At 38.1% G+C, this 16,970-nt stretch overlaps 1 protein-coding gene across 50 annotated transcripts in view; it reads right to left on the bottom strand.

Annotated features, from left to right (window-relative positions):
* The window catches only part of SETD5 (SET domain containing 5), a 79,256-nt gene that overhangs the window by 22,158 nt on the left and 40,128 nt on the right, over nucleotides 1–16,970 (bottom strand). For 7 of the 50 annotated variants that reach the window (XR_015151085.1, XM_086366534.1, XM_086366542.1 and 4 more), the window contains 15 exons: nucleotides 16,196–16,388; nucleotides 15,808–15,913; nucleotides 15,273–15,481; nucleotides 14,876–14,934; nucleotides 14,170–14,348; nucleotides 13,193–13,231; nucleotides 9,700–9,942; nucleotides 8,978–9,126; nucleotides 8,494–8,611; nucleotides 7,659–7,768; nucleotides 6,461–6,710; nucleotides 5,988–6,071; nucleotides 5,088–5,345; nucleotides 4,093–4,413; nucleotides 3,469–3,711 (listed from right to left, as the gene is read on the bottom strand). Coding sequence is in view for 46 of the 50 variants with exons in the window: in XM_086366534.1 (XP_086222660.1) it covers nucleotides 3,469–3,711; nucleotides 4,093–4,413; nucleotides 5,088–5,345; nucleotides 5,988–6,071; nucleotides 6,461–6,710; nucleotides 7,659–7,768; nucleotides 8,494–8,611; nucleotides 8,978–9,126; nucleotides 9,700–9,942; nucleotides 13,193–13,231; nucleotides 14,170–14,348; nucleotides 14,876–14,934; nucleotides 15,273–15,481; nucleotides 15,808–15,913; nucleotides 16,196–16,287 (2,460 nt within the window). In the remaining 4 variants the exon portion in view is untranslated. Of the gene's footprint in view, nucleotides 1–2,593; nucleotides 2,707–3,468; nucleotides 3,712–4,092; nucleotides 4,414–5,087; nucleotides 5,346–5,987; nucleotides 6,072–6,460; nucleotides 6,711–7,658; nucleotides 7,769–8,493; nucleotides 8,612–8,977; nucleotides 9,127–9,699; nucleotides 9,943–13,192; nucleotides 13,232–14,169; nucleotides 14,349–14,875; nucleotides 14,935–15,127; nucleotides 15,169–15,272; nucleotides 15,482–15,807; nucleotides 15,914–16,195; nucleotides 16,389–16,970 lie in introns of all 50 variants that reach the window. The other 43 variants (XM_086366557.1, XM_086366548.1, XM_086366577.1 and 40 more) reach the window with 16 other exon arrangements.

Genomic DNA, 16,970 nt, shown 5'->3' on the forward strand with positions numbered 1-16,970 from the left:
ACAGTCATTAAGGTCAAAAGAACATTTCTTCCTTCTCTGGAACTCTGTATTGAAGAGATTTTTAGGAAGCTCAGAGATGGGCAATAGAAATGTTTTAAAGAGTATCATTATGATGGGGAAAGGGAAAGAATTAATTTGGGTTTTAGAGTCCAAAGACCTGGATTGAAACTTGGCTGCACGTCTTCCTAGATGCTTAACTTTGGGCAAGTTACTTTCACTTCTGAGCCGAAGCTTCTGATCTGTAAATTGAACCCAATGATCCCAAGCTCACAGGGTTATCATGAATACTAAGTGAGACAGTGCATGTGAAGAAAGCTTGTAGCACAGTACTGGGCACACACTGTTCAGTGAGAACTAGCTCAAATGAATTTCAGGCTATGTACAGAGTATACGGATTAATATCACTCCAGTGCACACAATAAAATATCAACGCAAAGCACAGTGTTTCATTTTCAGTCTAAATGGGAGACCGAATGCCCCACACATATTATGCCTAGAAGGTGAGTTCAGAGATTTAGAGAGAACAAGGAGAGATACTACTGAAAGGCTTGTTAGCCACTCATAAATGCTTCCATTTCAAAATAACAAGTAAAATTCAACAAGACACACTATAACATGCTAGTTAAGAGCTGTGAATTGATTTAACTTAGAAACTACAGACACATCATAAAACATTCTGCCAAATACTCTAAAAATTTCGATGCAAATATACACATGCAACTTTACACTCTTAAACTTATGAAGGCTTTGTACCTCCTTTAATCAGATATGATAGAGTAAGCCTACTAGGAATACATGCTGTTTTAACTAACCCCATGGAGGACGGTTGTTCTCATCTATCTGTTTAACTATATTCTTTCCTGAGTGATTTTTAGAAATTTATTACAATTTTATTATGGAAATCTTCTTAGGTTCTATACCATGTGAGTATTTTCTAACCAGTCTAAAAAAATCTCCATCTAGGATAAACCTGAGTTCAATTTCTACATAGGACCCAATTTCATTAATTTTGTCCCATAAAAAGTTATATTCTTGTTTTGCAATATAATCTTGATACATTAACAGCAAATATTAAACTTGTGATTTAAACAATTTTCAAAGACTCAACTTAAGTAAGATACTTGGCTACGTGTCAACATGCATAGCCTGAACTCTTCTTAAAGACTAATATGACACAAATAGATAAAAGTCTGAGCAGAGCCTGTATAAAACAAGACTAAGGATGGTCAGATACATGCAGAGACTGTAATATGAATATGAATTAAATGGGATTTCTAACTGTTGCCAGTGGAGAGACACAAAGATGAGATACAGATGAAAGTCTGAAACCATAACCAGGTAAAAAGGATTCTAAGAAATATATTTTCTATCATATTTGAAGTCATATTTCTACACGTTTTTGATTTTCACAGAACTCTGCTACTTGGAAAAAAGTAAGATGGGAATAGAAAGATTACAACCTAGCATCAGAATGATAAAGGCAGCATTTCAAGAAGGTAGTCCATACTATTTACAATTTAGACTTCTTTATTATTCCGTATTAATAATTATTAATCCTTCTTAAAGGATTAAAGAAAGAAAATCTATTATCTGACTTGATAAGACACTTCAACAGTTAACATCCTAGAAGTCTAGTACTATGTCCATCCAAAGACAGAACAAAAGGAAGAAGTTTATTTCATATATATATTAAGCCATCTCTTGACTTGTTCCTCTAAACTAAAGACAGCTTCTCTAATTGTTTGATACTACTCTGAAAACGTAGATTCTGGGCTATTACCCTTAATGAGGGACTGAGCTAAAAGTAATGGTAAGATTAGTTTTACATGCCATACCAGAGTTAATGAAATCCGCCAATTATTACAGAATAAGGTTAATCATTGTTATTGCTGTTTAGTCGCTAAGTCGTGTCCGACTCTTTTGCGACCCCATGGACTGCAGCCCGCCAGGCTCCTCTGCTCATGGGATTTCCTAGGCAAGAATATTTGGAGTGGGTTGCCATTTCTTCTCCAGGGGATCTTCCTGACTCATGTCTCCTGCAAAGCAGGCAGATTCTTTACCACCGAGTCACCAGAGAAGCCAAGGTTAATCAATAATGGTCATTAAATGGCAAAATTTTTTTTCCTTCTCAGATAATTTATAAGATCCATGATAAATAACTTGGTATAGAATAAAGGATTCCCAGAGACCTAACCTTCATTTCCTTTAGTAAATTTCTTATTTTCTTTTTAAAGATGTCACTGTTTTCTTTTCTGACACCTAAAAGTTATGCTACTCCATTACCCACAAACCCTTTTGGCAAAGATCTCATGATCAAATTTCTCTTTAGGAGCTGTTCTACTTGGGAATTTCCCCTAAATAAATCAGTAAGTGACTCAAACACTTAGATTAAGATTAGGAAAAAGACTTTCTTCAGTGTATGTTGCTCATTCAGTGGTAGCGCCTTTGCTTTGTGTGCAGATCCCTGCTGCCCTCCTCCCCTCCATATCCCCCAACACTTGGGTTCATCTTTTATGCCCCTCCCCCAAGAAATAGTATCTGCTCTTTGGGAAAAGAGAAAAGCTTTAAGTTTGAGGAGTCAGGGAAGACCTGCCTGGAGTTGGAGACTTCATCACATCAAATAATCTATATGCAGCATCCTCATGTACGTGATGCCAGTGGAGGAGGGCAATGGCAGACACTGAGGAAGGCAGCCTGAATCCAGATCTGAGGATAAGAGAAAAGGGTGTTCCAGGGAACAGACTCTACCTCAAAGGTACCAAATGAAAGGGTGTCCTATACTTCTAGAAACATGAAAATGACATTATAGATCTGAGGGTGTGACCTGTCCTTGAGACACCTTTGGAAAATAGGCAGGGCTTCTGGGAATTAAGAAAGCATTCCAAAAATAAACAACCATCAAATATGACTGCCACTAGATCCAAAAGCAATACATAACTACAGAAGAGAAACCAGCGAGAGAGAGACAGAAAACTTTATAGTAGGTTCCATAATCACTAGGGAATAAACACTCATTTGATCAAGGAACAGGAATTCTGTCAGTTGTGACAGGACTTTTCCTCTACTCTCAATCAAATGATATTAGTGACTGAGTTAATCCAAAACAAAATTTGATCATTCTTTAACTTGTGCAACAGTGCTCTAGAGTACCTGGGGCCCAATCTTACAGAATAATCACAAATGGACATGTTAACCAGTATCACAAGAGCACACACAAAACACCCCTTTCTACCCAGTCACCAACTGCTAAGATAACAGTGAACACAAAGACAAATTTGCTACGACAAACTGAGCACCAAAATGTAGTATACATCCCACTTTAGTCTCACTGACTCTTGATGCGTCAATATTTGTGGCTTAACAACTAACTCATTATATGGGGAGAGTGTGCTTATCTAGAGAATGTGTTTGGTATGTCACCATTACAGGCATCCTAGGTTAAAAGGAAAAGAAATCACGTAAACATACCTTTTTACAGGAGCTGAACGTGCCATCAGGCAGAAGTGGCCTTCGACGCCTCTCAGGGATAAAGGGTGAGCCAAAGCGAATGTAGTGTTTGGGGGTGGTGCAAATTAACGGGGAATGGATAAGACCAGGTAACATGTTCAGGGTCGTTGCCAGTACAGTTGGGTCCGTGGTGATACGTAAAGGGCACTCAACAGGACATTCTTGCTTCTCAGCTTTGTCATTCAACCATTCTGTAACTAGATACTAAGTTAAAAAAGAGACTATCAGTTGATGATGTTGCAGATGTGAAGGCCAGAGGCAGCACAAAGACAATACTCATCTAGAAACTAGCACAGAGGTAGATGAAACAGCTGCAGAGTATGATTCGCATCATCAGAGCACAAGGGCTCACCCTCTCCATGATCATTATGGGAGGAATGATTTCAGCTATCAGTAATTTAAGCTCTGTTTAAAAATTATGGGAACACAAGTAAGGTAGCAGCATGGACTCAGTGTCTAAGCATTTTATCTCAAATCTAATAATTCGTAGACTGCTTTTTCTCCCCTGAGGATTATAGACCCTTTTACTTTACGAAGGAACAGCTTTTGCCAGACTACACTTAGGAAGATGGATTTGTAACTTACCTTTTTGGTTTTGGGGTATTTAGATGCAGCACGGTTGACATGGGATCCAGTAACTGATACCACGGTTGGGTCAGACCCTGTTAATTGCCTGTTTTCTCCCGAACTGTCTACATTTCCAGCTTCAGTAGGAGTTACTGAGCTGTTATTTCCCCCTTCTTCCAAGGCAGCTTGTGACAACTCTGCCTGCTGTGCAATGGCCTGCTTTTGACGCTTTAGTCTTTGGGCTGAACTGGTCCGGTACCGAGAAATTCGACTCTTCGGTCGGGGCCGAGAAGGCTTTGCTGGAGGTGGTTTGGGGACTGGTTTTTCTGCAGCAATATCCTATAATAACAGCAAAGTTAACTGCTTACTAGAAATGTCAGCAAATATTTTATCCAGCTTCCTATTCACTTTAAGCACTCTGAATGTTCACTGGTGAAAAAAGTGAGCATTAACAAACATTAATTTCAAATGTAATCCTTACAAAATTTATACATTTAAACCAGCCAGAAAGGCTACAGGAAGATGTCTGTTACTTCTTTTTCCAAAAAATATTTATAAAATTGGTCAAAAGTCAGCTGAAAGTAGCCACCAAATTTTAGGTTCTTAGCAGGGAAGGTAAATCCTCCCGTTTTTCCCTCAGATACTGGGGTTTTAGCTTAAGGCTTAGAATTTGTGGTAAAGATAGGAAAAAGAAGAGTTACTCTGAGATCCTATGAAAGGTCAGGTACATAACTATGCTACAAAGATGGCCAAAGAGAAACCACAAGATCTTTATGAATTCACCACCAACAATTTATCTGGCAGAAACTGTAGATAGTTCCATTCTAGTCTAAGAGTAGTCTAGTTATTCAAATTTTGTTTCCCTGAATTCCACAAATCAGCTAAGTGATAAGCAAATCAGCTTATTTACTGCAAAATAAGGCAAAGCTGAAAACGCTGATTCTAGCCATTCCAAAAGATAGATAATTGATATTAGTAAGAGTTATCTAGGGCCTGGAGTCTTTTCATCTTACTCCTGCTTGGGAAGACCTCCGGGTGTTCACTCCAACACTCTGTGGGTTGCTTGTGATGGCAATATTTGAAGCAGGGTTGCTAACTTCAGGTTCAGGGGCTTCAGTTTTTGTCTCCTCTCCCAAAGGAGTCTCTGAGGTGGTGGCAGCAATCTCTACATCAGAACTGCTTTGTTCCAAGGGCTGATCTCGCCGCTTCTTTCTTTTCTCTAAGTTTTCAAAAGCATGCATGATGGCTTCAACCTTCCTATCTTCCCGGGTCTAGAAAGAAAAGACATTAACATAGAAGGAAGCCTCTACCAGAAGACAACAGCTTTTCACAAGTATTATTAATGCAAACTGATAGACATTTATTTCAAAATAGGTCAGCCATTTTGAAACTTTTTAATACAAAAGAAAAATAGCCATCAAAACTAATTTTTCTCTGCATTTTCATAGTTAAAAAAAAATCAAGTAGATTTTCTTCAACAGCTTCTCAAGGACATAAATAAACATGACTGATTGCAGCCATAAAGAAGAACTTTTGAATCCATTATGACCGCAGGTTTTGTTGGTTTTTTAAATGTCAAGTCACACAAATGTAGGAAATAACTAAGTTAGCTCAAACAAAGATACTTTGTTTCAACAAGACAGTTTTTTTTAAACCAGACTGTCAGTAAGAAACCTCTTAAAACCATCAACAGATAATAGCCACTAGAGAACTATATGTGTGTCTGTGTAAAAAATAAACATTTTTATAAACATTTTTATAAAATCTACTTTAGAGAAAAAACCCAAACTGTGACCTAAAGGTGATGGTATAGTAACTTACTGAAGAAATAAAATGATATAAATTCTGAAGGGGCTCACATGCCATAGGTAGCAGGAATCAGCAGAAACAAAAAGATGTTAGAAGGTACCCACCCTCCTGTTATGAGCTGGGCTCTCCTGGTCATCTGCAACCTCTTCTTTCTCCTCTTCTGCTTTTTCTTCTGGATTGTCTATTTCCTTTAAGACAGAGGCGATATTCAGCTGTATTCTTAAACTAGGAAAAAACTCAACCCCTGGTTTTTCCCTGGGAGCTTAAAACTCTGTAGAAACAATTTCCAGTGCTTTAGTGTTACTTATATGGGGGTCACATGGTAAAAACAGATGATAAATACAATTCACTGCACTGAAACCTGGTAAGTACCCAAAAGGATGCTCCTGACATTGTTTTTTTTTAAAAAAAAAAATACAAAAACAGAATGAATGAATGAATGCATACCCACCTTGATATGAAGGGTATTAAGTGTTAACATAGATTCCCTACATAAAACAACATGTGGCAAGCTGGGATCCTCTTCATATGAAGAGGATCAACACCATAGCAACATCTTCTGACCAGGGAAGATTACCTCATGGTCACTGGATACAGTTACTTTCTCAGGAGCTTGCTCTGGTTGCTGGCTGTTATCCTCTTCAGGGGCCTCATTCTGCTGCTCCATCTCTAGCTCTTTCCGTCGTGCTTTTCTACGTCTCGTCTCTGCTCCAATGGTAGGTAGGCTTGGAGGAGGTGGGAGTGGTGGTTCTGCAGCATTGGGATTCCTTTTTTGTATAGGGCAATTCCGGTTCCCCTTGTGACATGCACAGTCCACTTTATAATTACTGCTCCAAAGAAACAACCAAAAGTGCGTGTCTCAGTACCCTTGAAAATCAGTTATATTATCTATTCATTATCTTGAAATCTTAGTATAGCAATTTCCTTTGGTATTATCTTTGAACAAGTTGAACAGAGTCATTGAGAGAGTCCTATAAATATTTTCAATATTCTGCCATTTCTCTATATAACCCAAACTCACTCAGTGGACAGGAAAGCAAGTCCTCACTAAATTCAGTTCTCCCAACTGTCTTTGTGCTATTTAAAGGCAGTGAATCCGCGACAGAGTCTGAAGTAGTCATACTTACCTTGTGTCTGCCTTCACCATGTCCTCACTCTTGCCTACTGATTCCCTACTTATTATTAATACCTTTTCTTCATGTACCACACATATACCTGTGCCGGACATCGGTTTACTACATAGACCCTATTGCCTAAAAGGATCAAGGCAAAAGAAGCAGTCATTTTACAAAACCCATCACATAATCATCTGTGACTTACTATCTGTTTTTCTGCATTGTCATATACAGCTGGATTCTAGTGGAGGATCTGAGTGGATGATGTGAGTGGATGAGGTGAATCTTTAGATTCTTATTTTGTATGACAGTTGGAACAATAGCTGTGTGTGTAACAACAGATAACTACTGTAATTTCTAGGAGTGTTACATACATACTCTTTCTGTTATTCTTGCTACATAGAGGCAAAGGCCAAAACACCCTTGGTTAGAAGACTGGTAAGCAGTTATCACACTATGTACCTGTCTCTCTTAAAACACAACACCCTCATTCTGTCTTTCCCTCCATGATTTCTAGGCAGAAAATGCATTACTTATGAAAACAAAGGGTTAAAAAAAAAAAAAAAAAGGAAATGGCAAGGCAGAAAAGCAGACTGAACAGAAAGAACAGCTTAAAGTGTAAGACAAGGCCACTCATGTTAGGAAAGGCTGAGATCTTACCAGTTACTGTACTCATAATCAAATGCTATGGTGACCTCAGCATCCTTGGTGATAGCAGAAACAGCATAGATACAGAGATGAATCATCCCATCTGCAATCATGTGTCGCACCTGTGTGAACAAGGCTAATGATTATGATTTATCAAAAATAATAGAAACTTTCCGTAAGAGGAAAAAAAAACACCTTTTACTCAAATAATATTTCCTCAGTTATGGTAGTCTGTTATTCCATTTGATACTATCATATAGTAATTGCTTGAAAATTTATGATATTTCTTGAAATAAAGAAATTTTCAGATGTTAGCAATCAGAGTAAGAACACTGATCTACATCTTAAAGCTGTTTTCAGCTGTACCAAAAAATTAAAATTCTTAGTCTATAAAAAAAGCTCTGTGGATTTTCTCGCTGCAGTTGATGTGGGCGCGTTCATTATGCACCAAATAATCAACTTTAGAAATGTCTAGAATCACTCCTTCAACCTGATCACCTAAAATCTAAAAAATGAAACCACACACCTTAGTTTTGGCCCAATGATACATCTTTTGTATGGCAATTTTTTAATATAACCTCACTGACATCCTGTCCAGCCTAGCTCTTTCTCTTTAGCAAATCCCAACTTGTTTTTTTGCATTTTTGCCTTCTCTAAAAAAAATCCACTCCTTGACCTCATCCTGTCAGAATAAATAAACCATTATTTTTGATTTTCATCTCTTACAATGAAAGATTATAACCACCATCTACAGACCTTAATCTGGATGAAGTTTTCAGACTGTTTCTTTAGTTGACTTGTCCTTTTGGTGGTTCCATTTAAAGAGAAGTTGCTACAGAAATCTTACCTCTGCATTTGGTGTACATGATCTTCTGATGAATCGAGCATCATTACCGAAAGTACGTGCGTCCACACACATCTCTACACCATTGAATTTTGAGTAGAAGAGCACAAAGGGGTATGGTCTAGGAATATAATTAAAATTCCTGTAATTCTCAATGGAAATAAAAAGGCTACCCCATGATTTCAAATATGAAGCATATGATGACAGAAGAGGGATAGCCCTCTGCAATGCCTAAACTTAGAAAACATCACATGCTTGTCTGCTTTTGATTAAAGAATAAGCACAAAGCAAGGAATGCTTTGTTTAGAAAGGAGTCATCACCACTTCACAGATTAAACAACTTGCAGATTTATTTGCACTTCTCTACAAATAGCAGAGAGGCGTGAGTTTTCCTGCAAGAGCATCCTACCCACAAGGATAGCTTTTACAGCTATACTGCTCAGTTAGACCCACTTTAGCCCTTAATACTTAATGAATGATGTCTTACTTTTTGAAGAAATGCCCATTGACCTCAAATTGCTGCCGTAACATGACTTTGCCTCGATACTCTATTATAAGAGTGTCCAAAGCCAAATCTCTTGCAGCCCTCAGGATCTTCCGGTGCTTCTGAACACGAGTGACTCTTCCCAATTGTAGCTGAATAAAATCAGAATATTAACATTAGATGATATCAACAGGAGCTAAGCAGACACTTAAATTATCTCTTAACTGCAGGAAGGGCACTAATACTTTTAGGTTTTACTTGTCTATGTTATTTAGCTCAATGATGAGACATTTTAAAATTTGATAAAATCTTAGTATTTCTAGGAAATAGGTTCTGTATAGTGAACTTGCCACTCCCTTACCCCCAAAGAAAAGAAAAAAAAAAAAAAATCTAAGAAAAATATGACTAAAACTTTAGTGGCTCTATGTGTAATGTAAGAACTTAGGTTTCCATTAATCTTAATAATTTCTACTGAGGCAGTATAAATTTCCTAGATCCTAATTTATCTGTTTTTAATTAATAAAGATATATATCTTAAAGCATGTATCTGAACAGTTTTCAAGTGACCAAAACTTGCTTTTGGTTAAAGATGCTTCTCAATAGATGGCTACTTTGTTACCCTAAGGCCTTATACATCTGAAAGATAGGCTAATTTCAAAATATGTCCTTTTCCTGAGTTCTTAAAATCTCAACTAATTAGGAGTCTTTAACCCTTTGATCCTTACCTGCATTTGGGACCCAATAACTGTATTATTACAGGCCAATTCAGTCTTATTAATAGTGTCTAAAACAGCAGGTTTGCCCACAAATTCCTTGTTAGAGTGTAGATGTTGTTCAAGGGCGTTCTGTACATCTGCACTGTACTGATTAGTGAAGGCTTCTTCATACTGATCAGTCCATAATCTTATCCGATTTTCCCATCCCTCAGTTGTATTCTCATCTAAATTTTGTGCCTCAGAAGGAGAATTCTGTAGAGAACAAAGGTCAAGTAGATTAGGAGAGTCCATGAAAAGGACAGGATGGGATGAGAAGGGGTGGGCTGGGGGACTGCCAGGCTAAATATTCAGAGAAAATTAGTTTTCACTTGGCAGTTGTGTGGCCTAAGAGCAATGGCCTGGGAAGTCAGGATCTGGCTTCTATCATGGTTTTATTACCAGTAAGCTGGGAGGTTCAGTTTATAAAGTTCATTTATAAAGTAAGAAATCAATCTGGATTGCAATTCCATCCCATCACTACGATTTTATGACCATCTTTACATCATAAAAACCAAATTTATCAGAAGAATGACATCAAGTTTGTAAGAAAATCTTCATAAAAATGAACAATAGTGATACTTCAAAATACTCACATTGCTTAAGTTTTCAATATTTATCAAACATCAGTGTGACATTTCAAATTGGTAGTTTTACTACTATCCAGGAGTATGTTTTTGCATGTCTTATTATACAATTAATATATCTTCACTTAAAAGCTACATGTGACCCAAGTAAGTAAGTAACTCATAATCTTGCTTCCCACAGAAAAAGCTATCATTCAGTATATCTTTCTAGCATGCTATTTATGACATTGCAAAACAGCCACACAATGAAGAGGTAAGGTGGGGGAGGGGCATGGGTAGATGCAGTGTAGGAAATGCTTATAATCTGCTACACTTCACTTGGAAAACCGCTGCCCTCTGTGACAGTACAGTACTGAGGAAATATTATCATATCTTGCCAACATCTTCCTAAATACTTTATGTGCTTCTGACATACAGACACAGCTGAAGTCTGATATATATTCTCCTCCTCCACAGCTCAAGTCTGATATAAATTCTCCTGTTCAGGACTTAAGGTGTTATCAGAAAACAAAACAAACACTGATAGTGATGATTTCACACTAGTGATGACTAGAAGGAAAAGACACTAATACCAAAGCTACTTATAAATCCATGTCGACTTTAAACTTGCAAAAACAGGTATACAAAAATTAAATATGGTTTCCACGAATGAGAGAAAACACACCCATTGTAACAATTGCTTTCTTTCATTTCTATGTCACGAGTTTTGATTGACTATTCTCTACCATCCTTCCCCCAAGGAATAGCAAAATGGAAGGAAAAATTTAATACCACTGTTTTCCATATTACTCACTAGATTCCAAAAGGATGAACAATAAACAAAAGGATCTAACAAACACCTAAGGCCAACACATTGAGAACAGAATACTGCCTGCTTGAGGTGGACAGTAGCAGCTGAGCAAAAGAAAAAGTGCAAAACTGAAGACTTTAAGGGAGTTTATTAGACTGGGGATTAGGGGTGCCCCAATAGAATTCCCAGGTTTAAGCATCCAGTAGTGATCACTAAATTTCTGACTTGTCAAACAATGTATACTGGAAGCCTGTGCCATAGTTTTAGCTATTGTTAACTAACACAACTCTTGTCTAGTCTGCTATCCTGTTCTGAGTACTGGAGATGCCATCTCAGTGGGTTTAGAGCAACGGTTCTCAACCCCCAAGAAGACTTTTGGTAATACCTAAAGTTATTTTTGATTAATATGTGGCTTTGTTGGCACTTAGTAAATGCTAGGGATGATGCTACACAGCCTGCTGTAATGCAAAAGACAGCTCTGATCCCTACAAGGAATTATTTGGTTCAAATGTTGTTGGCTCAAACAGTGCTGAGGTTGAAAAATCCTGGTTTAGACCAGCTTCCAGTAGGGAAATTCAACTTTGGGGTTAAAAAGCCAAATGATGGATTCTTCTCATTCTTATGCTATGGTTCCCACTCAGATCTTTGATAACGTACTTAGTAACAATTAACTCTGAGTACAGAATTTATAACTCAGAATTATGATACAAGAATCAAAATAAACCAGTAATTTTTAATTATTTAAATTTTAACATGCTTATGGAGCTATCTGTCAACATCTCAAAAACTGCAAGCAATATTTGGGGTTAACATGTAGTTTTCTGGGAGAGCCAGTCAATAGCTTTCAGAAAGTTTCAAACTTCTAGAGGCAAGTTACAATAGCTGATAAAAAAGAAAAGCGTTTAACACCTGGGATCAGGGCTATGTCTGCCCCATAAATCTATTTAAGGTCCCTGAGCAACGGTCTCCTTACAGGAGAACGATCTAGCAAAGAAACAATAACTGTGTTCCAAGACATTCCAGGATTCTGGTGGTCTTGGGCTCTAAGTCCTCTCCCATCTTTTATACAGCTATTTACAAGTCTGTTTATGGGCATATGCAAGGTGAGGCCTTCTAATTTTATAAAAAGTGCTACCTTTTTATAATGATCTTTTTAAATGAGTCAATTTGGTGTTCCACATATAAATGTGTATTACATCTATATTTCCTAAGAAAGCTTATCCTCACTAAAAGAGTTTAATGTTTACCCTATAATGGTCAATAACAAAGATTCTGCTTTTATATCATTTACACATCCAGATGTAAGAATACTTACAGAACTAAACTAGACCTTAATTCTAATTGAATACTTTGAAGCCATAAGTAATGGTTTGGGAGGTACACTATCCTTCTACATAAACAAATAGGTAAAGGAAGATATCAGACAGTATATTCAAATTTCCTTTGGGCAAACTCTTCATCAGCTGAAAGTTTCTTTAAATATTGTACATAATTTCTCTATTATCCAACCACTATCTGAAATCATGTCTCATAAGCTTTTACTTGATAACTAAAGAAAAGAAATACACTAACATCACCTGAGTCTTCTATACCAAGTAGATATGCCAGGAGAAAACAACTCAAAAATAAGTAATTCCAGTAAGAATAATTCTCATCAACACTACTACTTTCCTACTGATGAAATTTATCCTTCCAACTGGTGATTAAAGTGTACATGATGCTAGGGTGAGTGCACAAGAGATCCCCTATCAACAGAAAAACTTCACTCCTCAGATGGAGGCCAATCAGATGGAGGCCAAACATCAACCTCATTTTGTTTGGCAAAATGTCACTTACCCTGTACCCCAAGAAAAGCAGCTAATGAAAAACCAGTAAACAAAGCCTGATTACAGAAAGGAAAAAATATTTTAGAAAATGGCCAAGAAAATCCACTTTGGAGAAAGGCTCTATGAAATCTGAATGGCAACAATTAAAAACTAACAAAAAGCAAAGTCCAAGATTCCCAGACCATCAATGTCAGGAAAGAAGCTGACCAAAATGCAAGATCACAGTGAAGTAAAACACAGCATCAGAGAAGAAGACCCCTTACCTTCATCCGCAAGGACTTCCGGGATCCCTCTCGAAATGCCTATCCCAAAGAGGAAAACAAGTAGAACAAAACAAAACTTGGTACCAAGAATGACAGTTACACCTATCTGAGACTAAAACTAAGGCAAGAACTAGTGTTCTAGTCTGTCCCGTTTACTCTAGGTAACAAATACAATGGAATTCCCCACACTATTGTCAAGAATAGGGGTGGCATAAGGCCAGTGAACTCTGAGGCTAATAACAATACTTTCCACTCTGAAATTAGGTAATTAACAGGGAAGAGCATGCATCACTTAAATCCTATATGTACCCCTGACACTAAAAGAAAAAGTATATAAAAATATTAAGTAAGGCTACAGGTTTACGAGTTTGAAATTAAGAAGGAAATAAAGACCAATCCCCTTAATAAGGGGTGGGCAAGTCACCTAGAAGCAACAAAGTTGCTGTGATGGGGAAGAAAGAACACAAAACAGAAGAGGTTTCTTCTGGAGACTTTTTAGTTGAGAATACAGGAAAGTGACCACAACACTGAGTAAGCCTAGACCTTCAAGAGACGTTTCCTGAATTTTTTGAAACAAGGGAAAAAACAATCAACCAACAACATGAAGTGGGCATGTACAGCACAAGAATTTCAGACTGGGTTTTGGGGTTGAGGAGGCAGGAGATACTTTAGGACAGTGGAAGCCTAGACTGGAGGCAGCTGTACACACGGACTTGTGCCAGGTGGGCTGGGATTTCATACCTGGGATGTGGGGTTGTAGTAAAAGAAACTATGTGCCAGTTGTGATGGTATGGAGTGGCAGAAAAGAGGTTGATCTGTATGTTCGTAACAAAGATTAGCTGATTTTCGCAAACAGAGCAGAAGTGGCCCATCAAACATCTGGATCAAATTTCTTAAAAGAACTTTGGTGTATTCTTTATCCAACATTTGGGCTATTTCAGATATATTTCTATTTAAGATACTTTTACCCTCCATACCTTGATTTTCTTCGTCTTTGGTGCTGCACGACCCTTCTCTGGACTCTTTTTCCGCTTCTTGGGTTTGGTTCTTCTAACAGTTAAGGTGATGCTTGTAGGTGTGTGCTGTGTTGCTGTATACAACACAGTGGAAGGAGAAAGCTCCTCATCCCAGCTTTCTGTTGCACTGCTATCCCCACCTGGAAGAAGGTCAGTTCACAGTGCATAAGAATCCTAAGTGCATTAAAAAACAGCTCATTCCTTTAGATCTAGCCCATACTCAGTAAGTCATTACTTCTACTAACTCTATTAGAACATAAATACCACAATCCATATGAAAACAAAATTCTATCTGTATCTTTCTCACTAAGCACACAAACTCTATTCTCTATATGTACTTCCCGCCTTGAATTCAGTCCCCAAGCTCCCTTGCCTTGATATGTATGTAACACAGAAAAAGATCTGTTCTTAGGTGTGTGTGTGCACTCACAGGCAATATTTTGATTAGTATAGGCCTAAACTGTTGATTCTGGATACCATTAATTCATAACAACAGAATTACTATGGTTTTTGAGAAGACTTCAATGACTGTCCATGAAAAGAGCTGGGGATCATGGGAACTTTCTTTTTTTTTTCACGGGAACTTTCACGAGGGGTTCTTAGGACGAATATTAAAACCAAAAAATAGTATGTGTCAAAACATGGGCCTAACCCATCTTTGGCTCACCTGATATGTTGTCCTGCTTCCGCCGATGAAGTCTAATAACCTTCCCCCTGCTCATTCCCCTAAAGAGGGAAAACAAACTTAAAGTAGTCCTTCCAACAGCATGCAGCACATCATCGCACACATGGGAGAAGTATCTCTGCATATACTACCCCCTTCCTCCCACCTACCAAATGTTTCCAGGACATTAAATTTCATATCAAATTCAATAGCTTTAAGATCAATCTCTCATTCCTTGTTGTCAGCAATTCTCACCTAGTGCAGAGAATTCGAGCCAAGGAGCACTAAGGAATCATCTACATTAACAAACACAAGAAAGAATACTTTGAGCTTTTCCCTACTAATAAGAAACCCTAATCCCAGTAACCCAGGGTTGGATTTAGATGGAACACGATCTTACCTGCACTTGTCACAGTTGAGAAGGAAGCCATCCTGAGAAAGACCACAAGGACACCAGGAAGGAACAGTCTCTCCTTCAGAGTTCGGGCTGTCTCCACAGCGTTCCTCTACGGGCGACGGCAGGCCATTCAGGTCAGAACGAGGGATGATCGTCTGGACAGGGGGAGAAGCAGGAGGTGTCGGAGGAGGAGGGGCTCCGTAATTATGATCCTGAAAATAAGATTTTTTAAATCAACAGTGTCCAAACACTGGCCCCTCTCTCCCCTAAAGTATGGTACATATGGAAAGAAAGAAGAAAGTAGTACCCTTCGTTTTTTGGCTTCAACCAGGAAAGTGATAAAACAAAATGCCAAGGTCAACTGGGACATAAAAACAAGAACAATGATGCAGGGCTAGACGTCCGCTGGAGGCAGGGAAGTGCAAAAGGGGCAACTTCGTCATGCTGCATATAAACATTTCAAGAAAGTCACAATGTATAAGAATGGATTACACTCCAGGAAGATCACTGCTCTGGAGAGAAATAAATGCATACTCACAGCATAAGGCAGTCCTCGACACCCATGCCTCTGAGTGGTCCCATAATTATGAGTGGAATACACGCTCTTCTCATTAACTGCTGGACTAGCCTCCACAGATTCAGGGCTGCACAAAGGCGAAAAGCAATGCATGATAGCATAACACCTAATCTTTCCTTAAACTAAGACTTAACTTCCCATTCTAACCCCTCCTCTTTCCACAACCACCAGCCACTAGAGTAAGAGAAAGAACTCAGTGAAACAATGTCATCAACGTAACTAAGCCTATAAATAACAGTAGGAGTGTTATTAAATGTGGATTTGTGTGTAACATGAAGCCAGTATAGGCAGATGTCTCAAAGCAGGCACCTGGGATACAAGGTGTCCCTAATGACAAACACAAACGTACCAGCTGAGCAGGGAGTTTCCCCTAGAGAAGCCACTCTGGGCTGGTTTAGACTCAGAACTATTCTTCTTAATTGGATCTCTTAATACTTCCATGAAACCTCACATGACATTTGCAGTGAGTGAGATGATGAAAGTGCCTTCTGCACTGCCCCAGGGACCAGGCCCTCTTCCATTCACTACCAAGACAGGATACCCTGAAGAAAGTACAGGTAAAAACAATGGCATCTTATATTTATCATACCTCTCATCTTGATGAACCCCCAAACACCTTCCACATATTAAGAATAATAATTTCTCATCCACCAATGACATGCAAGCATATCAAGGACACAATTATTTAATAGCTGCATGGTAATACCACAGAACTTCAAACTAATCAAAACTGCACTCAGAAGTTTATTCTAGTGACAAATAACACCAGTAGTACTAAGTACCATTCTGAATTGTCTATTATTTTCTAGGAGATTTATAGTATTGTTTACTCTGCAACTACTAAACAAGGTAAAGAGCACCCCATTTTTACAGAATGTGAAGTTGAGGTGGTGAGATTATATAACTTTACCAAGGTCACACAGTCAATGTGACTCCAAAGTCTGTGCTCTTTCCACTATACCTAACTAGTTTGGAAACCAGGGTAACTTTCTTCCTTTAAAGAAAATGATGTAAGATCTTAAATAACCAGGCTTATTGAGAAGCTTGGTTGAGTAGCTTTCTGTACCAACACTGAGTGGAAAATAACTGTTTAAGCACAATTTATTAATATAAAATAATTATAA

Source organism: Bos grunniens, chromosome 22 (genome assembly GCF_055505025.1).
Source record: "Bos grunniens cultivar Pamir isolate PY7600 chromosome 22, Bosgru_T2T1.0, whole genome shotgun sequence".
Classification (NCBI taxonomy): Eukaryota; Metazoa; Chordata; class Mammalia; order Artiodactyla; family Bovidae; genus Bos; species Bos grunniens.